At 46.7% G+C, this 22,018-nt stretch overlaps 10 protein-coding genes across 10 annotated transcripts; 3 read left to right on the top strand and 7 right to left on the bottom strand.

Moving 5' to 3' along the window:
- Positions 1-26: 26 nt before the first annotated feature.
- Positions 27-2,830, bottom strand: F4813DRAFT_353094 (MFS general substrate transporter). Its single transcript, XM_049242588.1, has 10 exons — positions 2,470-2,830; positions 2,024-2,401; positions 1,733-1,959; positions 1,636-1,655; positions 1,509-1,569; positions 1,373-1,452; positions 1,111-1,312; positions 592-1,026; positions 384-537; positions 27-331 (listed from the first exon to the last, which is right to left on the bottom strand). The coding sequence occupies exons 2-10, from the start codon at positions 2,267-2,269 to the stop codon at positions 296-298; spliced, it is 1,461 nt and encodes a 486-aa protein (XP_049101442.1). The 5' UTR covers positions 2,270-2,401; positions 2,470-2,830; the 3' UTR covers positions 27-295.
- Positions 2,831-3,833: 1,003 nt separating this feature from the next.
- On the top strand, positions 3,834-4,621 carry F4813DRAFT_401530 (uncharacterized protein; the record flags this gene model as incomplete). The annotated part of the gene is made up of 2 exons (XM_049248419.1): positions 3,834-3,956; positions 4,032-4,621. The coding sequence occupies 2 exons, from the start codon at positions 3,834-3,836 to the stop codon at positions 4,302-4,304; spliced, it is 396 nt and encodes a 131-aa protein (XP_049101441.1). The 3' UTR covers positions 4,305-4,621.
- F4813DRAFT_353092 (putative MFS transporter) lies at positions 4,560-6,434 on the bottom strand. Its single transcript, XM_049242587.1, has one exon. The coding sequence runs from the start codon at positions 6,244-6,246 to the stop codon at positions 4,741-4,743; it is 1,506 nt and encodes a 501-aa protein (XP_049101440.1). The 5' UTR covers positions 6,247-6,434; the 3' UTR covers positions 4,560-4,740.
- Positions 6,435-6,666: 232 nt separating this feature from the next.
- F4813DRAFT_353091 (uncharacterized protein) lies at positions 6,667-9,336 on the bottom strand. Its single transcript, XM_049242586.1, has one exon. It carries the CDS (start codon positions 9,048-9,050, stop codon positions 7,251-7,253), a length of 1,800 nt encoding a protein of 599 aa, XP_049101439.1. The 5' UTR covers positions 9,051-9,336; the 3' UTR covers positions 6,667-7,250.
- Positions 9,337-9,796: 460 nt separating this feature from the next.
- On the top strand, positions 9,797-11,376 carry F4813DRAFT_387586 (autophagy-related protein 17; the record flags this gene model as incomplete). The annotated part of the gene is made up of 2 exons (XM_049246573.1): positions 9,797-10,309; positions 10,372-11,376. 2 exons carry the CDS (start codon positions 9,797-9,799, stop codon positions 11,374-11,376), a joined length of 1,518 nt encoding a protein of 505 aa, XP_049101438.1.
- Positions 11,377-11,864: 488 nt separating this feature from the next.
- Positions 11,865-14,019, bottom strand: F4813DRAFT_334618 (uncharacterized protein). Its single transcript, XM_049241176.1, has 2 exons — positions 13,731-14,019; positions 11,865-13,677 (listed from the first exon to the last, which is right to left on the bottom strand). The coding sequence occupies exon 2, from the start codon at positions 13,283-13,285 to the stop codon at positions 12,353-12,355; it is 933 nt and encodes a 310-aa protein (XP_049101437.1). The 5' UTR covers positions 13,286-13,677; positions 13,731-14,019; the 3' UTR covers positions 11,865-12,352.
- A 497-nt stretch (positions 14,020-14,516) lies between these two features.
- On the top strand, positions 14,517-15,415 carry F4813DRAFT_334597 (uncharacterized protein). The gene is made up of 2 exons (XM_049241174.1): positions 14,517-14,589; positions 14,682-15,415. Exon 2 carries the CDS (start codon positions 14,706-14,708, stop codon positions 15,303-15,305), a length of 600 nt encoding a protein of 199 aa, XP_049101436.1. The 5' UTR covers positions 14,517-14,589; positions 14,682-14,705; the 3' UTR covers positions 15,306-15,415.
- Positions 15,416-15,722: 307 nt separating this feature from the next.
- F4813DRAFT_334574 (uncharacterized protein) lies at positions 15,723-18,025 on the bottom strand. The gene is made up of 5 exons (XM_049241173.1): positions 17,861-18,025; positions 17,755-17,806; positions 17,222-17,666; positions 16,854-17,113; positions 15,723-16,796 (listed from the first exon to the last, which is right to left on the bottom strand). The coding sequence occupies exons 3-5, from the start codon at positions 17,583-17,585 to the stop codon at positions 15,765-15,767; spliced, it is 1,656 nt and encodes a 551-aa protein (XP_049101435.1). The 5' UTR covers positions 17,586-17,666; positions 17,755-17,806; positions 17,861-18,025; the 3' UTR covers positions 15,723-15,764.
- On the bottom strand, positions 17,982-20,590 carry F4813DRAFT_334605 (uncharacterized protein). The gene has a single exon (XM_049241175.1). The coding sequence runs from the start codon at positions 20,326-20,328 to the stop codon at positions 18,325-18,327; it is 2,004 nt and encodes a 667-aa protein (XP_049101434.1). The 5' UTR covers positions 20,329-20,590; the 3' UTR covers positions 17,982-18,324.
- Positions 20,591-21,128: 538 nt separating this feature from the next.
- On the bottom strand, positions 21,129-21,738 carry F4813DRAFT_387581 (uncharacterized protein; the record flags this gene model as incomplete). Its single annotated transcript, XM_049246572.1, has 3 exons — positions 21,129-21,353; positions 21,468-21,560; positions 21,610-21,738. 3 exons carry the CDS (start codon positions 21,736-21,738, stop codon positions 21,129-21,131), a joined length of 447 nt encoding a protein of 148 aa, XP_049101433.1.
- Positions 21,739-22,018: the final 280 nt, after the last annotated feature.

The following is a 22,018-nucleotide window of genomic DNA, read 5'->3' as shown; positions in this document are numbered from 1 at the left end:
GCCGAATCTCTAGAATGTTGACACGACCGGAACATGGAAATATTATGACAAGGCTACCTTGTAATATACTTAGGTAACCATGGCTCTATTAAGGTACCATTTCTCTTGCTTTGCCTATAGAATAACCTAAGTTAGGATAGGTACCTAAAGCTCCAGGGGTTGAATATTTCCCGCATCGTAATGTAATTTGGACCAGTCTCTTCCTAGCCGATCCAAACTATTACACCTTGACATTACCTACTCAAGTGAGGCGACGCGGAAAATTACTTGACTATATTCCTAATTCTTCTCGCTTCTAATAGGTGTAACGGAAGTCGGGTTGAGATTCCCCCTATATCATATGTTAGTTTTGAATCCAGCTGTGGCGAAAACGAATGTCTTACATCGGTTGATTCAAGATACTTCTCTCCTCGGTCGGCTTTCTTGTTGTCTAAATAATAGGAGATGTCTAATAGGCCTACGATAACGATTGATAATAGACAGCATGCTATGCACGCATATAATCCAGGTCGGTATCCACCAGGAGCATCTTGGGATCTAATCACTCGTCAGTATCGACTGAAAATGCACTTCGTATCAAATAGACCTTACCTAAAGACAAGACTGGCAGCAATTCCTCCAATACTAGCAAAGCTGACCCAAGACGCACTTGCAAAGGCTCGCTTCCATTGTCCGCGGATGTTGTTGGCTTGGTACGCTAGCGATGCCGGGACATTTGCTGTTGCTCCGGCGGCAACGAGAAACGAGCCAAAGTATCGAACACCGTTGTTGGGATGCCATCCAAGGATAGGTAGGCCGATAAGTGCTACAACCATGTTGGCGACCACAATAGGGCCACGCGAATGGTAACGATCTCCAAGCCAGCCCATGATGTACATGTAAATACCCGCGAACGCATATGGGGGTGCGATAAGGGTAAGCGAAATACCGCGATCAAACCCCAAATTCGTGTTTAGAATAAGAGGTAAGAAATAGGCCAACGAATAGGTCATGGTGTTGGTACAAAAAGCGATTAGAGCGTACCCCCTAATAGGGTGTTAGTCGAAGGAAAACCCATTCAGCATACCTTTTCCATGCAAGGAATGTTCTTTTTCGGCCTAGGATGCTTACCAGACTCTCAAATCTAAACCGCCCTTCAAAAATAGACTGATCTTAAACTTGGGGGCTTCGACATCACCACGGTCGGCATTAACGCGCCGAACAATCCACGAACGTTCTCTATCGCTTAAGAACTGCCAAGATATACGATTGGAATCGGGGAAGTCGACCAGGAGCCAGTAGCCAAGAGAGGCTAAGAGGCAGGTGATGACACCTGGATGGATGTTAGTTAGCATTCAAGATACACTCCATAGGACCGACATCTCTGAGATACCTTCAATGATAAAGATCCATCGCCAACCACTAAGTCCTGCGGTGCCGTCGAGTTGCATCAAGCCGAATGCGAGAATTCCCCTAAGCCCCTTCAGTTAACGACTATCAATATATTTACATCTTGGGAGTGTCCTTACGAGCAGGCCGAAGCAACGCAGCCAAGAAGGTAGAAGACCGAGTATCTTCTGCCCATCTCATCTGAATATTTCGTCAGATGCTTGTCTTCATCACATTTGTAAGTAACCTATTAGAAAATAATCTTACATCGAGTGTACCATGTCGACCTGCAGATAAGTTGATGTTAGTTCCCTAGGATGTCAAGCCCCGGTGGAAGATGTGATAAATGAATGTTAGGACATACAGTAAGTATACGCAGCCGGGGAAGTAACCAGCCTCGAAGGCACCAAGGATTAGTCGAAGGGCCATGAGGACTTCGAATGACGGACTGAATCCGAATCCGATCATAACGGCACCCCATGCCAACGTAATGGTGGACAGGAAGATGCGTGGGCCAACCTTACGGATCAGGATGGTCGAGGGCGGCTGGAATAAAATGTACGTAACGAAGAAGACGAGGGTAACGATTGACTAGAAGCAAAGGCTGGTTAGCGAAACAAGATCAAGGGAAATGGTGAGGGCAGAAAATTCTTACATATCGTTCACCAACAAGTTTCAACTCCTCGTTCATTCCAGCAACGGCGGCCGCAGACAAATTGGTTCGGTCCATAAGACTGACGCAGTACAAGACGCCGACTAAGGTGACAAGTCGACGGTCGATTCTCCATATAATCCTCTTCCCCTCCTGTTCGTCAACATCGTCGACGACATTTGAAGATTGGGTCTTCTCCCCTTCAAACTGTCCGACTTCAATTTCCGCCTTCTCTTGATCGCGGTCCATAATTAAAGCTTGCGTATAACTTGCTCAACTAGGGAAACAGGCAGGTTGGTACCAAGGGTGTTGTTTTATAGTCCTGGCGGACTGGTCTGGGGTACGGATTAGCACGGGGACAGACCCCGTGGAGAGAAGAGACTGGGGAACGAGGGGTTAACCGGGGTAACTTGGCAGCGATCCCCTGCGCATAGGAATGGAGACTATACCGATGTTTCGCTTGTAGATAGCTCCAAACTAGGTAGTTGGACCAAGTAACTTGTTTAAGAAATACGTTGCTGGCCATTGGCTGTTGTAGTGTGTGGGGAAGAGAATGCCCGGTTGCTACTCAACTAGCGGAGTTAACTACCAAGACGGGGCGGTAGATATCTGTTAAATCTAGATTTTGGTTGTTCGGGAACTGAAGTCGAACGCGTGAGCATGACATTAGACTCGCTCGCGTCAATTCTTAAAAGATGATCGGCAGAATTCTTCAACGAGCGTTACACATCACTAATAGACGCGAGAGCGGTATCTTCAACGTAGCTCTTGGTGTTACACGGGAAACAACCCATCGTATCGACAGATGTAATTTACCTACTACCTACCTACCTAAGTACTCTTTGTTTATACCAGAAATAGAGAAATCCGCCAAGAAGCTATAATAGGTATATCACAATGCCAAGGTAAAACTTGGTGTACCTAGTAACCTAACCTAGAATACTAACTAACTTGTAGTAAACCTCGCCGATTCAGCTCAGGTAAGTACCTAACCTAGGTACGTAGGTAGCTAAGTTAACAACAATGAACTACCAGTCTACTTTGCCGGGAGCACTTGTATTGATAGTAGTAGGTGTCTAGGCAGTCTAGACCCGCCCAAAGTGCTACGATAATTGTTGAGAATGCGGGGAAGGGTGCCGTAGCTATACCTCGTTAGGTCATTAACCGATGCATGGGGTATTGCAGCTTGGGGAAGAATGCGGGGATGATCTCCAGATTGTTCCGCTGAAAGGGGACCAGGATCCAAAGAACTATTGCGGATCATATCTCCATATGACTAGAAATGGGTTCGTCAACAAGACTTATGATGAAATAATGTGAACAATGTAGTTACACCGCATGAGTTTTTAATATAATATTTTTTCAATACAGATATCTCCGATCTTATTTCGTGACGAGATATCACAGGTTTATGAAAGCAAGTTCACAAGAGGATAATTGGATCTAAATGATAGCATAGCAGAACAAGTCATGCTCTGAACGTCGCATAGCATCACAATGATTTCGTAGACACTTTATTCGAACTAGAGTCCTATATGCTGATGATAGTCCTGAAGCTTCAATATCTCATGCAAACACTCGCAAGCCTAAAAGAGTAACAAATTACGACAAAATATTGTGTAATGTAGGGTATAAAAACGCATCTCTTTATTGGCTATTTGCCCAGCCCTGCATAGCGGGCCAACGCAATCCTCCCGCCCCTTATAAATGGTACCAATTGCCACATCATCTACCTCCTTATCAAATAAACCAGCCCACAGGACGATACCTTCAAGTAACTTCCGAACAGAGTCATCTGCATACCAAAGTCAAAATGGGCCGCTGGTCACACCTCGACACAGACGAAGAGCGCCTCCCGCACGGCGTCAAGCGCATCGGGTACGACGCCGACGACCAGGAGTACACATTTTTCGATACCTCGGACGGCAGCATCTGGGTTGGGGGATACAACGGCTTCACGAAATGTATATCGAGGCTAGACTAAGTTGTGAGCTTTAGTAACGATAGTAAGGATGAATCGATATACATCCCGACTGAGGAAGTTGAAAAAAGCGGCCCGCGGCCGTCGAGCACTCCGAATTTAAAGGCTTTGCTTAACTCCTTCGTGGCTGTTGGTAGGCTCGCTCGAATCATTGTAGCGCGGAGAGGACCGGGTGCGGATCGCAGGCTAAGCCGTGAAGAACGGAGGCGAGAGCGCCGCGCCCGTGAGCAAACTAAGGAGGAACGGCTTCGGGATGGGGAAGGGTTCGGCGAGAGGGAATTCGAAGGGAAAGAGTTTATTTAGAAATAAGCTATTCAATGGATCTGCTACTTTAGGGACTCAGCATTCCTCTTATGCTGTTCGAGCTGGCTTGGAAAACTTAACGACATTTTATTCAGATAAATTCGGGGTAAAGGGGCGTGGGCATATGATTCAAATGAGACATGAACGCTTTGAATTGGTTATAACTGAAGCTATCACCTTACCTAATAATCACCTATAATCTGAAGGCATACATATTCACGAAGTAAGGGATAAGACAGATAATCTACCTATCATTCCTCTATATAACTCTATTTTTAGACCTAACTTAGATATTGACATTATTCGTTAAACGTTACGTCGTCGTTTATATAATCGTGCGTCGGTGGGACAAGAGCTCATCGCGATAACAGACATATATAGGTAGGTACCTATCCAATGACAGCGCTTCGCTCATGCGGCATCTGCAGCGTGGGAATTAGTACGTATACTTGAAGCCCTCCACGCCCTCAATGAGTATCTTTCCTTGCGAAGCGAGCTTATTCGCAAAGAAGAAGTAGGCCGAGAAAGCGCCCACTATGGCAATAATCAGGATGTGCGACCCAATGGAAACCCACACGGCAGTCATATAGTGCGGTGCCTCCTGAGACCGGACGATGAAACTTCCCGCGATACCACCCGCACCATTTAGAGCCGTCACAGCGGCGGCAGTGAATGCGCGTTTCCACTGACCGGCGATGTTATTGGCTTGGTAGGCACTGAGAGCCGCCCAATTGCTCACGTACGCGCCAGTTGCGAGGTAAGTCCCGACGTAGCGCACGGTGACCTGTTCAGAGAAGCCAAGCATGCAGAACCCGACGATCAGAGTGATGCAATTAAAGATGATAACGGGGCCGCGGAGGCGAAATCTGTCGCCGATGATAGATGACAGCAGAACAGGGATGGCTGCATAATAGTAAGGCGGCGCAGATAAAAGGATAGATTGGTTCTCGTCGAATCCCATGCCATTCTGCAAGATGATAGGCAAAAAGTAAGATAGCGCAGTCGATACTAGGTTCAGTAGGAAGAACATGCACGCGAAGCCGTAGACCTTTGGGTCGCGTGCGTGTACGAAGACCTTTCCCCACGAGAACGCATCCGGCTCGACATCTTTACGGTCCGCATTGATGCGCGCGACGGCGAGTTCTTGCTCCTCGGGCGTGAGGAACCAAAAAGATCGGTGCGCCTGCTCGGGGAAATCCACGATCCAGAAGTACGTCATGAACCCGATGATAATGGAGATCAGGCCCTGCACCAGAAACATATAACGCCAACCTGCGATGCCACCTTTGCCATCCAGCTGGTTAAGGCCGAAATTGACGATGCCGCCCGTAGCTAAGATGACGACTTCGCCAGTCTGCAAGAAGGCAAAGCGTGTCTGCTGCTCTCTCCTCGGATACCACGTCGAAATCAGATACGTCAGGCCCGGATAAATACCGCTCATACACATACCGAGGAGCACGCGTAGCGCAATCATCTGTCGCCAGGTCTGAATGAAGGCGGTGCACATGGTAATGAGGCCAAAGCAGAAAGTAATGAAGGAAAACCATAGACGGGGCCCGAATGTACGAACGGCGAGCGTCGAGGGTAGTTGGAAGGCAATGCTCGATATGGTGAAGATGAAGATGCTAACGCTGAACCGGTTACCCGTGAGGTCCAAGTCCGTCGGCATGGATGTCACTGATGCAGAGCTGATAACGCCCGAATCGAGTAAATTGAGCGAACAGAGTATGCCGGCGATAGTGCAAAGTCGCAAGTCGACCTTGAGCCTAAGCCGTCGTTCTAAAGCTCGGCGAGTTGCGACACTATCTATAACATCTTCCTCCTCCTCTTCCCCCCCGGTGAAGTTGCGCTCAGAAGCGACATCTCCGTCGTTAATAATTTTAGACGGAGAGAAATTGCTCTTCCGTTGATCCTCGGAAGGAGGAGTTAGAGACGAAGTCATTGCCTAGGCCGTGGATAAGGAACGCCGGTGCACAAGCGAGTAAGTCTCAAAACCGCCGGCCAACGGAGAGGCCCTTGACTCGATGTCTTTATCATATAGTTGTAGGTCAGGTACCATACAATAAGAGATTCTATGTAGAAAAGTATTTCCAATGTATATTAAGCAAAAGTGGAGATACCGGTAATATCTTACCAATCAAGGGACTATTCTTTATAATATTTAGCGTATTTAGCCACTCTACCGTTACGTTTCTGCTCTTACATATGATGAAATAAGAGCTTATCCGGTGCTGGTGAATCATTTCCGTATTAAACGGAGGCCGGGTCTAGAATCTAGACTCAACGAATCGAGCACATTCCACGGACCCATTTATATTGTAGCATTCAATAGCAATCAATTGAGGAACAAGATAACGAAGAGCAGCTGGAAAGATATTCAACATTCATATTCAACATTCAAGTATCCGATAGGGTTGCTGGATGATAGAAATTCTTAAACATTTCTGTGGTACGGATTTTGAACCTCATGTAGAAAGAGGCTGAAATATAACTAGTTCCAATTGATTCGCCCAGTTATTGTGATAGTCTTAGACAAGTTAGCCACAGCTGTTAATGAAGTTGCACCGCAGACTTAGATGAGACACTTAATATACACCAAGTAAGACATAGAATGCCAAATCTTTGTCGGAAAGATTGGATAGGTATATCATCTCATCCCGATTATTTGGATCTCGAGAGCCTTCTAATCTCCCAAGAGTACCTATCAGCGTATCAGCTCGATAAGTGTCGCCGAGTTCAAAATGAACCTCCCAAAATAACATTTCCCTGCGATAGCCTTTAGTATAGCATCGCAGGATATTAAAATATCCTAAGATTAAAGATTTCCCAGATTGGAAAAAAAAAATTCCAAAATTTCTTTTCCTACTTTGTCATAGGGTTGAATAACATCCTACACCTCGCTCATCAAACCTGTGACGTGCTCTCCGCATGATATCCCAATTTCCATCATCGTCGTATGTATAGGCCACCCCTACCAAAGGCCTGATCTTTAAGTTCGCTTCCAGTAGTGCGGACTCCGGCTAGATGCAGTGGAACGCTATCAACCCGCTTCTGCACTTGTGATATTATATCAATATATTTATCTTCGATAGTCCTGGTGCTCATTTCCGATTTGACTCTACGAAGAGTCATATCGCACTGCCAATTCTCGCGGCTCAGACTTGCTACTGCTGTGGCTATATCTCGTGTAGCAGCGGCTGTCCTTTCTGCAGGTGGCTGGGAGTTATCAGGCTTTGGTATGGGTCTTAAGTATGACATAACTACGACCTCGATATTAGCGTTCAAAAACCTAGCTTCGCCAAAGTCGTGGATAATGTGAACTGCGACTATGTTCTTAGGAACTACTCGAGGCGGTGCGTATGGTGAAGGCCCAATAGTGATAAGGGCTTCATGCCAACCGTATGAAATGTCTTCGCTCCCCTGAAATGGTTGAATAGCAGCCCAACCGATATAAACACCATTGGGACGTAGTAGTAAATCATTCGGTATGCCGGATAGGTTCGCTGTTGGTATCCCGGTTTCGGTTCGGCCTCTACCAGTTCCTTGAACTACCTTGCTAATGAACCGGATTGGATACGGCTTCTCTGGTCCACTGTCAGCACCGACAATCCGAGGAGGTGCCTCCAGCACCCCCTCTGTCTGCAAAGACCCGTAGGCGCTATCCCTTTCTGCGTCAAAGGCCTCTTCTGCAGCGGTAAGCCGTTCATTCGCCCTGGAGTTCTCGTATGCCACAATCGCAGCTTCTTGAGCTATTAACCCCGGGCCATATTTTTCAATCTGGGCCTCTATGACTTCCCTCGCAGGTCCGATGTACTTTTCCACGGTAATTTGGCCTATTACTGATGCTACTTTCAATCCGAGTTCGATAGGCATAGTTGTCAAGCTTGCACCACGCAATACGCTCACATCTGATGACGTACTAGCTACGCGAAAGACGGGTGAGGGACAAAGCGTCTTCTTTGATCCTTCACCGGTGCACATGACAATACGCAAATAGCCATCTTCTGCCGAAGCGGGAATTCGAATAACACACGTTTCGCGGGCTGTTTGTTTAGATAAATGCCTATGGGATGTTGCCTTCTTCACAAATTTCTTAATATCCCTTTGCCATGCTCGCTCATCCGTTTCGGGGACTTGAGAAGGAAGAGCTGCGAATGACGGGGTCACTTCAATCCAGCTTCCCTGTGCGCGTAGAAGAGCACTAGCAGCCATACCCATATTTCCAGAGAAACCCTTCCTCTGCAACCAGAACGAACGGTCAGCTGGCAAAGGCTGATCTGCAAAAATGGTAATGGCGATACTCGTAGACGGTCCTCGGTAAAGGATCACCCCGGCCGAATGGCGGAGAATACTATAATGCTTAGTTGATTCGAACGGGTGTGATATAAGCCCACCGGCAAAGTAGATGGTCTCATTGACAGCCGCCTTCCATATCGAATGACCGAGATTAGAAGTATCTGGTGTTGAGACGCCGGAATTAAGTGAGACTTCTGAAGGGCTAGAAACAAGGGGAATGGATAGTTCCCTTGGAGGGAGGGTTGGGGGGACGGCAGGGCTGATATCCAATTTCAATTCCTTGGTTTCAATTGGTATTACGGGTTGCTGGTGAGGATTTGGCAGTTTAGTTGGTTCTAGATAATCATCAAGAAGATCGTCAAGGATATCATCCGCATACGGGGGAGGTGGTTGCGGATTAGCCGATGGGACCGGCTTCCTTCTGATAGTTGTTGTAGACGACTTATCCATTTGTTCGTTGAGATTATATTATATTATTATTAGCGAGCTGGGAGATAATTCGACATTATGAGAAGGTTGCTAAAGAGGGAATACTAATAATATGATAGACGTTGTCTTTTCTGAAATGGATACCTAACTATACTGTATCCCGTCAAACAAAGAGGTAATTATTAAATAGGTAGTTAGTTTCACATAATAAATATATTACGTCTTGAATAGAAAAATAGCGTAACAAGTTGAAGAATGTACGGCAATGTCGGATGAGAGACAAATGGAATTGGAATTAGGGGGTTTTTATCGATGCTTTGCCATTGGAAGCTGCTTGGCGACCGCGACAGCTCGGCTTGGTGCCCAGGAGGTAAGTACCTAAGGCTAGGTTAGGTACATATGTACATAATGCATGCAACTGTATATAAAATCACTCCACTAGGTACATGTAATTCATGTGGGCTGGTGGGGCGATACATCGGCACTTTGGAGTTTGTCAAGCCGTGATTTGCCCACCCACATGATCCAGCATTGTGGTTCCCCCGTAGCATTACAGAGGTACCCGCCTATCGACTGCCTAAGCTCAACCTTAGCTTCTCCAACTTCTTTATAGCTTCATCTCTCTACAGCGTCATCATTCATTACCCATACCCTTTTATCGTACCCTTTCGTTTGCTACCTGAGGATGTAGAGGCATTGGCTTGGCCTCTGGCTTGGTACCTACTTTACATCTTGGTCCCGATACCATAATTCCGATATCATTCAACATGGCATCTATCACCAGTCCACATTCGTCGGCGTCCGTCTCTCGCCCTACATCCCAACATGGCGTCCCCAATCCCGTCGGTTCGATACCTGTCGAAATCCTCGTACAACATCTACTTGATGCCAAACGCTCGCTTAATTCTATGGGCCTGGTCGTGCGCGCTGATGGACTCGTTCACTTGGCAAAAGAAGCCCATGAAGAATCCGTAGTTCTCGCCGCGCAGTCGGGGTTCATCCGCCAAGGTATAAATGAACAGATCCGACTGCTACAGCATCTGCGACGAAGCATAAATCGAACATACGACAATGGAAAACGCGAGTTCAAGCAGGTCATCAAAACCTTAGATGCCGCTCACGGTCGACTCGAGGATACCATGAAAATACTACGGGATAGGATCGTAGATAGTACATTTAGACCGCCTGGTGAGGGCAAAAAGAATCTGTTGGATTTCATAGATGAGTCGCGAGTAGAAGGAATAAGTAATGCTCTAAAAGAAAACATCCAGTCCTTGCAGGTTCGTACCACGTTACTCATAAGCTCTTATTCTATATTCAGCCAGTCCTAACCCTTTGCTAGGCCATCCAGACGTCGTTCGACGGTGATTTACTCCGGTTCGACACCGACATGCGCTTACTTAGTAAGACCTTATCCGGCGCTCCATCTTCCCCATCCCCATCCGCTTCGTCTTCGGAGCGTTCGTTACCTCAGCTCTTCTCCTCGATGATTGATAACTCCCACGCCATGGCCGAGCTCCTTTCGTCATTGACGAAACACTTCGACCTATGCGTAACTGCTGTTAGGACTACGGAAGGCGGGGCAGCCTTAGCTAGGATCAAAGCTGCCGAAGCAATAGACTCCCAAAGTGGTGTGAACGTGTCGATATCTGGTGTAATCGCAGAGCAAGAGTCACATATGCCCGAGGACGATCCAATTTCCCCCGAGGATCGTGCTCAGATGCTTGAAGTAGTCATGCAAGATGCCTCAGAAGTTGACGACGTAGTTCGAGAACTTAATATACGTTTACAATCCATGGAATCCGATTTCGCAACCATTGACAGCCAAAGAAACCGAGTTAAGGCAGTCTACCGCTCAACCATCGACGCGTTTAGAGTCTTGGAGGATATTGGAGCACGACTCTCAAATTATATTTTGGCCGAGACGGAGTTTCGCGACAGGTGGAACGAGGAACAACTGGCGATACAGGACAAGTTGCACGAGATGGACGAGTTGCGAATTTTCTACGAGAGTTATTCTAATTCATATGATGGGCTAATCCTAGAGGTCGAAAGGCGCAGAGCGTTGCAGGAGAAAGTAGTAAGCATATGGAAGAAGGCGAAAGAAAGTGTTGACAAACTTTACGAAAACGACCGCAGGGAGCGGGAACTATTCCGGCACGAAGTTGCAGAATATCTACCACACGACCTCTGGCCTGGTATGGACGATGACATGGTCAGATGGGAAATTATGCCCGTCCGCGATGGCAGATCTATTAGGCAAGATGAGATCGCAAATCCACTGAATCTTGAGGGAAGCGTCGTCGAAGCTACAGAGACAAGATATGGTCCAACATCAGACCTATAATATCTAGGCGTAAGATAGGCAAATCAGGTATTTTTCGGGGGCGTTTAAATAGGTCATTGGCTAGGGTTTAGATTCGTATGGTAGGACATAAGTCCTGTAGGTTACTTGGATGGCGTTCGGCGTAATTTCATCTCCTTTTTGAAGATCGCCAGGTTATAGGGATGGTAGACTAAGTGCCTAGGTACCTAAAGTAGCCAAGGTCAATACTGAATTTTTAGTCTTGAATTTATAGCTAAGATGCATCTTTTGTCTTCCTATGCGCCTCTTCTATATATTTCGGGCTACCCATCTTCTTCAACTACTTGACTGTTGGGTAAGAATCTAAGCTGATTTGCACATATGCGTGCTGTCAGACCCACGGCTCAAAGTGCAAGTCGAATACTATAATCTATCGTCTTTCTTCCTAGAGTTACTATAATTAGATTGCATAAGTAGGTATCTATTGGGTTAGGATATAATTAGGTACATTTAGTAATAGACATTAGTAGATAGCAATGCGAGATTTGGCAGATGTCAACATGACGAAGATAGATTTTTAGATTGATAAGCTTGAATTATGACGTCGTAAAGGGGGCAGTTCGAAGGCTAGCCCGTATACTTCGTCAACAATAATCTTTTAAAGTACAGTTGAATAAATGAAATCATCAAATCATGCTAAAAGCTTCAACACCAACTATAGCCCAGGATATCGGTATGCTGCCAATGCGCCGAATAATGCCAGAGAAAACCAGTGTAGGAAACCATTGTAGAAAGCCATATGATGCAACGTCTTGCGGGGGATACAAAAGCGTACACGTATTGATACACCTCAACGCAAACAGTGAGCTCGAGTAGTCCAAAGACTACGAGCACACAACTGTCTCACCTCGAATACACTGGTGCCTGGGGTGCTGGGTATAAAGAGGACCAATCCGCGCAGCGACGCTGCGATCAGGTCGAGATCCGAGGGCATTCGGGAATCTCATATGCGGACCTGCTACGAGCCGTCACCCAGCACGACCCAGGCTTCTCCAGTGACGGAGACTGCGTCTACGATATCTTCCGCGCCAGTATCAACATCCGCATTACTCAGAATATCGACATCCTCCAATAACGCCCACTCGTGTGATTCTTCGTCCTCCCCCTCTGAATCGGAAACTAAATCGGAGAAATCAGCGGCCTCCGGGGCAGCCTTTTCAAATGAAGGTGCTGAGCTCTCCGGGAGCTCGTGGATAACTGAGAGTGTTGTATCCTGGTATGATCGCGTCGAAGCATGGTTGTCTTCATGACTGTCTTGAGTTACGGAGGCATCTTCCACAGGAGTAAGGATTTCGTGAACTTCGGGAACAAAAAAAGGACCGGCGTCTATGTCCGAACCCAAGAAAGCGTACGAAAGGTCTAGGTGCAAATAAGACTGCTCCTTGCGCTGTTTCCTTGCTCGCTTCGCTAGACGGATTGAGTAGACAGGCTCATCGTGGACGATAGCGTCCAAGCTGAAGTAGGAGCCGCGTGAGAGTTCATCGTCATATAGAAGCCCCAACTTATATAAGTCAGAATCATCTTCCACTACGTCGGAGTAGAATCCTTGCGTCTTGGGTTCTCGGAAGGCTTCCTGGCGTTCAAGCCGGGGCTTGCTACGACTGCAGTCGGAGGGTAATGCAAAGTTAGGGTCGGCTGCCAAACGGCGGCTGTCCTCGTCGTCGAACCCCCATGCTGGATATGAAGGCCGAGGTCTTCGCTGGCGGATGACACGGTTATCGTGAACTCTACTAGCCCTAATAGACCGATTGACTTGGTCGTACTTGAAGGCCCGTTTGAAAATTTGTGGTTCTTGTCGACTTCGCCATCTAATGAGTGCAGGACTCAGTCGAGGCACGCGGCGCCGAAAGGGTTGGTCGTCAGGGAGAAGTGATGATGCAACGGTCGTCATGAGGGGCGATTTATTAGGATATTTATAAGACTTTTTATTTTATCTGTTATTGTAATATTGTAAAATTTAGGAACACGTAAAGCAAAAGCAATGTCATGGGGTGAAGGACGTAATGGATGCCACGTGCAGGGCGCTGATAGCGTAGGTATCTCGGTGAGGATTAACAGAGATAGAGGGAGGCGGAAGCTAAGAGAATAGATGCATATTTATAAAGTCTACCTTTGGGCGTATGAATCATAAGGATGTCTAGTTTTAGCCTACTTATGAGAGAGTCATCGAAAGCCATGTCGTTTTTGATACCATACCCCCGGTTCCCCGGTTCCCCTGCCCCCCCAGCTTCGAGGCGTGTAAGACGATTGGCTAGATGGACGAGTTAAGGTGAGTCACCGGATCTCATTATCACTTTAGCTCAAATAGAGAGACGATAATGGATGGCACAGCCTACTAGTAGCAAGGCAGAACCGCCTCGTCTTGGTAGGTTACTGTAGAGTAAATGGCACTGGGGCCTAGAACCAGGCAGGGAAGGTGTCGAAACATGTCAGATGAGCAACATGTTAGGTGTATGGTGTCAGATATTTAGGCGACTTTTGGTTTCAACTCATGGACAGTAGTGCATAGGTACCTATACATAGCATCATACTGACTCTAACGTAACGAGGTTAGGGGCGATAATATGACGAGTTTCTAGGTTAGGTACCTTAGGTTACGGTTTAAAGTAGCTGAGTTTCGTAGGCAACAGGATAAGTCTTTGGTGCAACGAACCACTGATTACGAATCACTTTAGTCTGTCTTTTAAAAGAATATGTCTTTATAATTGCATACCGTGTTAGCGGTACCTAAGATAAACCCCAGAAAAATCAATCTAGGGCCAGCAGTCGCGTCATCTGAAGTAAGATCCACCCATTAATTACATTAGGTTCAGGAGTTACGACATCGTACATGACCCTTCTTTTTTTATGCTTCTTCTATAAAATCATTTTTCATCCGAATAAAAACAACCAAATCAGTCAACAGAAGATCAGACGACGTTTTGTCAACTCTCAAGGCACTGAATCCTCAAATCTGTACGAGCTTACCGTATTAAATAGTACTTACTTGCTACTCCGAAGATCGAGAGATATCAAATGCATGTAATTAATTTGTACATATGAGAGCGACGATCCCGACCGACTTGTCACATTTTAATAAGAAATCCATAAATTCCCTTACGACAACATCCACACACTACATTGCCGTCTCTGGATTGCTGCCCCTAGATCTACGTGAATTTTAACTAATGTCGAATTTAATGTCGAATTCATCCGGTTCGTCAATGAAAAGACATAATTCGTTTACGTCTTTCTCTAGCTCTCCATCTTCGTCTTTCATCTCATATATTCTTCGTCCTGATTGAAAGACTACAAACATCAAACGGATCAAAATGCCTTCTCCGATGACTAAAGCCACGCTGGCCGCGGCCGGTCTATCCAGCGCATCCAACATCCTGGCGCAATTCCTTGAAGCGTATCGAGACGGACACCCCTTTGTTTTCGATTTCGCCAATTTCCTCCGCTTCGTTGCCGTCACCTTCATTACTGCTCCCCCGAATTACATGTGGCAACAACTGCTAGAACGCAGCTTTCCTGCATATGAACGAACGACATCCATCGGTGATATTGAAAAGCAGGGCATAAACGGAGAAGATGTGCGAGCGCGAGGAAATGTAGAAGAACAAAAGCCTAAGCTAAACTTGCGAAACACGTTCGCCAAGTGGTTCATCGACTGTATCACCCTCGGAGCCATTTTTAACACGGTCGCATTCTTCATACTCATGGGTATTTTGAAGAGCCAGCCCGTAGCCGAAATCGCGCAGAACATCAGGACAGAGACGATCCCCGTCATCGTTGCCGGATATAAGATCTGGCCGTTCGCCTCCATCATTAGCTTCAGCTGCGTGCCGGTGGAACGACGGATCGTCTTCCTTAATTTTGTGGGACTCTTGTGGGGGATTTACATGAGTCTCGTCGCCTCCAGAGTTTAGAGGCGTTGATCACGATCGACACGTTGACATCAGCATGAGCTGCATGATGTCCACGCGAGACTGTAACGATGTATATTGATCAGTGCATATTCCGGCGGCACGGATAGGATCATCTCATGGAAGTTGGTGGAACCTTTTGTGTATATTTCATATTCAGGTATACCAAATCATGCAGTCTGGAACCCGGTTTTTGTTCCAGTCTCAAGTTTAAACGGACCTATGCATCTTCTTGAGATATCCTCGGGGTTTCTTATGCAGTTAATAAGCTACAATCTTCACCATATCTTGAATGCCTCGTCCATGGAATCTACAACTTGGAGACGTGATTTAGGTGCCCTGGGTTCAGGTTTGCCAGTGTATCTCGCCCATTTTTGAAGATAACCTACGGATTTAAATAAGAAGACATGATCCTATATCAAAAGTCACATATCTAATTTTATGTTGATAGAACCCATTACCTTACATCAGAGTACAATCTCCGTCTTCTCTCTCGTCGCAAAGCTTCAAGATATCTATGTTCTTTAAGAATTCCTGCAGTTTCGGCCAGGCCTCTACGACTTCCTTCTTAACTTCGACTTGGCTGAAGATCTCGTGAGCTTTGGCTTGTTCGCAGTAATTATTTACGAACTTGCCAAACGGCGAATCCCAGCCGTACATCTGAGGAATATGCTTGCGCAGCTCAAGCATCAAGCCCCAGAAGATAACGCGTGGTTCTAGGCCATACTCAGCAAGTTCTCTTTCCGCCTGTGGGTGCGTCGGGCCCGCGATCATGCTGGACATCAATGCTAAGGTCTCTGTGAGAATTAACCGTTCTGGGCAGAAGGGTTGGGGGGAAATATTCGGCATTATCTCGACGAGGAGCTTGAGCCCTAGCTTGAGCGCCTTGTAAAGACTGCTGGATTCCATGTATACGCTAAACAGTCGACGACAAAGCTCGGGCACAGGCTGCCGAGCCCAAGTCCACATTCCTGAGTCGATGCACAGATGAAGGGCCTCCTTAAGATCATTTTCCAAGGAGTAGCCGCTCTCAGAAACATCGAAAACCGATGCTTGCATAGCAGCGAGTCTAAGTTGCGCCCTGGATTCATCGGTTCCAGCTAAGAATTTCCCCAGGTCTGCCCTGTGACGCTTCACTAGACCATCTGCTACCTTACAGTACTCCTTGGACAATTTCTGCGGCGGTTTCGCGAACGTATCCTCGGGGGAAACAGGACACCTTATGCACTTGGCACATTGGCAAGTGAAGTAATAAGCCTTTTTAACATGCGCTTGCCGCACCCAAAATGGGTTCGTCGTCTCGGTATATGCCATGAATATCTCCTCATCTTTCTTAATAGGTTTCAACGCACGTAGTATCGTGCTTGGCTGGTTGCAAACGCGGACCACGTTCGGGTCGCAGGAATGGTTCGCACTGCAAATCAAGAGGTCAAACCCGCGGCCATAGTGTCCGGCGTCGAGCGGAGAGCCTATCTGGAAACTGTTATACATAACCTGCAAATAGATGTCAGCTTAGAATCACATCATCTCACACTAGTCTTAGGGACACACGTTAAAAATAAGGTCTCTAGCAACAGCTTCAGCATCGTGACCGTCAATGGAAGGTTTTCCCGCATATGTCCAAGCTGCGTTAGCAAACATATTGAAGTCATCGAACTTCTCTCTATCTAGCCGACGAATGTCTTCAAGATGGTTGCTATCACCAGCGACTGGCCAGAAATTCAAGATATCTAATATCTGTTCCCTCTCATCGCCGGTGCTACCTCTGAGGCGACCAAGGAGCTTGATCACAGCACGTACACCCATAGGCACTCAATAGCAATAGTCAGTATATGATTTTAGGTGCTTCTCGACCAACCGGGCGGTAAGGTTCTAGCTCTTAGGCCAGATATGAAGAGAGAAAAAACCCGGATACATACAAGCGGGACGGGTACTTGGAGCTAGGATATGACATTCGTATTTATGCTCGCGTCTCCAAGCCTTACTCTGGCATTTCTTGGAACAGTATCCTACTCGGCGGCAGCGGGTACATTTCTTGATCTCAATGAGCCCATTCGGAAGCCCCATGGATGCTGCCTGCATGCGCTCCATAGGATCAGTCGCGCCGCGCTGGAAGCACCAGCCGCAAGTATCTTCCATGCGATCCGTATCAAGCTCAGCGAGGAGCGGCTGGTCAAGAAACACAACTAGGTCACCCGGCCCAAAGTCTTGGCAGGCGAAGAGGCCGCGCCCGGCTCCGTTGATGGACGATTTTTTGACCTCTACTTTGCTATTTGGCGACATTGTTTCCGTACAGTTTCTTTTACCACAAGATAGAAGAAGTTAAGACCGAACAGAACAGAGAGGCCTAGGAGGCTTTTTCAACTATCCTCATTATGATGTCAGCTATACCACAATTCCACGTTTATCCTTGTTGTTCTTGATGGTGCACAGATCGCAGTTAAGCTCGCACCTCTCATCGTGCCAGCGAGACACGGTAGGGCATCTCTTAAAATCTAAGTTGCCTATGGCAGTTTGTTCAGAAAGTTCGCCATCAATCCTGATTGGATATGCCCTACCTGTAGGTTTACTCCACCGTGTCTCGTTGGCACTTGAGGACATAAAGTTTTTGATGCTTGGCTAACCAAACCGCCAATAATTTCCAGAATAATATGCCAAAAAAGGTGGTTCTATCACGGCCATCAAATCATTGATGTAATAAGTTTGAAAAAATTGGGGGACACTCATGAATACAGTTCGAAGCAGTGGCGTGGTAATGGTTCTAGTTAAACCCTCAAGGGCAATCGTTTATGTGCCTCAATAACATACCAAGAAATATTCGAAAAAATAAAAACAGGATTCTACAAAAAGATACAATGCATACGTTCGCCAGCCTCTACCTGGTCTAAATATCTGGACCATCCAAAATATAACAACAACATAATCGTTATCAAGTGTATCACTCTATGCAACTGATATCACATGTAATCATAAAACGCCTCTCATTAGTCCCAAGAAACCAAATATTTGACCCCGCTCCTTATCAGCCAAATTTCTCCACACGAAGTTGAATATCAGCCCCTAATCTAACAGCATCAGCACAAGCATTCCTTGCAGTCCTGTTCAGGCCATCGGGTCCGGAGACTACAAATCCAATCTTACCCTCCGAGGCGGCAGTTAAGTCGGCAACGTAGCCAGGGATATCCGGTCTGCCTGCTTGAATCGTCGGTTCGGGGATAGTGACATGGACTCCAAGCTTCTGTAATTCAGTAATTCTCTCCTCTGGTACCCAGGAACGTTGGGCTCGAGAGTGTATTACCCAGATTAAATGGACCTGCCTCTTCCCGCAATGGCTTGTTATTAAATCCCATGCCATGGGGAAGACGACTGCAATTCCGGATCCACCAGCGACGAGGACAGCATTCTCGCATGACCTCAGCATATTAAGGGGGTCCTGGGACCCATATGGGCCGTCCAGACGAACAGCGACCCTCGAGTTTAAACGTGCATGGTTTAGAAGGTCAGAAGTGAAGCCGGATTGTACTCTGATCAATAAACTCAACCAAGCATGGCTAGGCGAGTCTGTAGGGTCCGTCGCGGGTGCAGCGGACGCGATCGTAAATGGGTGAGCCTGGAGAGAATGGCTACGGCCGAGTACTGGGACTGAAATAAACACATGATCAGCAGGGCGCCAACCATACCGGATACTTTGTCCCAAGGAACTAAGACACCCTCGTGGTTTAGATCTAGGTATGTCCCAGTCCATGGAGAGAAGGAATGTCTGGTCATCCTCTAATACCGTAAGGTCTGCTGTAAATCTTGTAGACTTCATCCACAAACGCCAAACAAGTCTATCGAGGAGGAAAATTGCCAGCGATGCGAGCACATATGGCCGAGTCGTAAAGAAATGCATATATACAAATGCGAGGGCCGCGACTTGTAAGACTACATGCGAAGCTAGGAAGAGCTCATACCACCTTTGCCGAAAACTTCCGAGAGATGTAAAGTAGAGCAACTCATATGACACCCACGCCCCAATACCCCAAAGACATAAAGGGTGGGTAATAAAGGCGTAGAAGCTGCCACTCCTCAGCCAAGGAGGCTCAAGAACAAGCCGCCAAAGAAGCATTCCAAAGAAGTGGACTACTGCTTCGAAGCACATCAGCTCGCCAACGCGGCGATGGTAAATGTTGAGAGCTTCATAGGAGTGGCCTGTAAGGAGTCTAAGCGGTTGGTTCTTGGCAGCGAGGAGGTAGAGAAGAGGTAAATTGACGATGAATATTATACCAGCTCGATCGGCGAAAGCAAAAAAATACTTTGAATCTAAGGGGACCTGGTAGAATTGGTAGAAAGCATTAAGACCCAGAAAGGCCAAAACGAAAAGAGACGTCTCATTTGACGGCAAGGTTCGATTAATCAATGGGATTGGCCGAGGTTGATACATCAACAGGGAATGCAAACGCTTAACGACACGATTTCCCCATCCAACCGACGGAGGCTGGCGCCGTCTAGATCCAAGGAGAGGTTGCCTCTCGACGTCGGTGTCGACAGCTTTCAGTGTAATTTGGGATGATAACGAGCCCTCTAGAGTACTACTGGAAGACGATTCGGCCTCGTTCGCAGCCTCGTTCGCAGCCTCGTTCGCAGCCTCGTTCGCAGCCTCGTTCACAGCCTCGTTCGCAGCCTCGTTTGCAGCCTCGTTCGCAGCCTCGGAATCGTCGGCCGTGTTTCTGGTAGAGCCTTGCTCGAGTATGCACCATCTAGACTTCTCTCGTATTCTCTCGTTTATGTGAAGTAAAGTAAATAGCAAAAGCACTACTAATAAAATAATGTTGTAGGTATAGACGATAGTGCGACCGTCGAGGATGTAGGCAATTAGGTCTCGTAAATACTCGAGCCTTTCGGGATCGATCGGAATTTCTCTCACCGGAGGGGTATCGTTGAATGAAGCAGAAATGGCATCTAGACCGGGAGGAAGACGCGATGTCCTCAGGCTTTCCCTGAAGATGTCGAGAACCCAGTCCTTATCAACTTGGTTGACGGACATCGTTCCTCGATACTAAGTGGTGTTTAGTGTAAGATTTAATTAACAGGGGATTTCGACGCAGCAAGATCTTATCAGATTGATAAACATTCAGCTAGTGCTAAAACTGCGACATCGGGCACATGACAGCGTGAAGACTAGGTTAGTAGATTATCAGCGGATCTAATGCAATATGTACCTCCTAACTTGGCTGTTAGTTATCGTGCACGGACTAAGAGTGACTTAATTTTTAGACACATTCAGGGGCCATGAAATATTAATATTTTCCAAACTGCTGACTTTGTTGTCATATTCAATAGAATCCAGGTTACACCTCTTTTAGAGATTCAAATCACAGATCAAGAAATCATACCAGTCATTCCACGTCACCCTTTCTAGCAAGCATATTTTCAAATTGCACGCAATTCTAAATTATAACAAGACTTCATTACGTGAAAAGGGGTTCCAGCCAAAGCGATATCTTGCTCAGCCTATAGTCAAAGTCTCCGCGGATCTTATCAATAGCTAATATCTCGTAAGGATGATAAATCAGAAACCTAGAGTAAATGATATTCAATTAGAAGTTGTTTACATGCCTTCTAAATTCACTACACAATATTCTAATATATCCAATAAGTATGACAAACCGTCATATATTAAGTCTATCTAACAAGTCTATGATGCAAATTAGGTAACATAAATAAGAAGGTAAATCCCTAGAGAGTATTTCCGAGCCCGAGGTTATCCGGTGATAGTTTACAGGATGAGCAGCCGCGAGCTCCTAAGACACCCCGTCTCTTTTCGATATCGCAACATGAACCCTCTTACAAGACGGCCGTGACCGAGGTCACTGGCACCTCAAACGAGGTGGCGCTGGCGGGGAACTCGACGGAGCCGGAGGCATTGTATCGGGCATCGCCCTCATTCCAGATGTGGAAGATCGAGAGCTTAACGAGATCGTCCGCCGAGGGGACTTCCCACACCGACTCCACATACGAGCCAGCAGCCGGATCAGTTACGGCCTCGCAGTTAGGAGTGCCATTTTGCTCCTGTAATGTGAGTTAGTACTTGTAACTTACAGCTGTATGGCTTAACAACTCTAAGAAGTGCCTCGTGTAAAGGATCCCGGATAGATAGGAAGTAATTATTTGGATAAAACATACAGCAGAGAGAGGGTGGCAGACGGCACTGAATGCCGGAGCACCTTGTACGTATTCCGCGGGGGCTTTAATGTTGAAAACGGCTGTGCAGCCACCCTATAGGTTTATCAGCAGAGGTTAATAGGGATCTCTTCGGTTTACCTACTGGGTGGAAGCACTTCTGCTCGAAGCCATCGGCGGGCCAAGTAGCTAAGACCTCGCGGGCAGCAAGGTTAGGAACGGCCACCACGGAGGCAGCGAGGGTAGAGATAACTGCAAGAAATGAAGTGAACATGTTGGCGAGTTGAGGGTAGAGTTATGTGGTGATTGAAAGGTAGATATAGTTGTAGAAGGTATCGGGAACTTGTCTGTGATGTAGAACGATATCAGCTTGACAAGAGGGGCTGGTAACTTTTATATATAAAACTTTGGGTTCATTATCCGAAGCTACCCCTGTATAGATCTAGAAGCTATGTATCTCAATTCGTCTCCAAAACCATGCTATGGCGGTGAGGCTCAACCTCGCGCCAAGTCAATGAGAGTTTACTCCAACATTAAAACTTTTGCCTTGATGA

This window comes from Daldinia decipiens, assembly GCF_022478715.1.
Source record: "Daldinia decipiens strain CBS 113046 unplaced genomic scaffold F4813scaffold_9, whole genome shotgun sequence".
Classification (NCBI taxonomy): Eukaryota; Fungi; Ascomycota; class Sordariomycetes; order Xylariales; family Hypoxylaceae; genus Daldinia; species Daldinia decipiens.
This window is presented reverse-complemented; position numbering and strand designations above follow the sequence as displayed.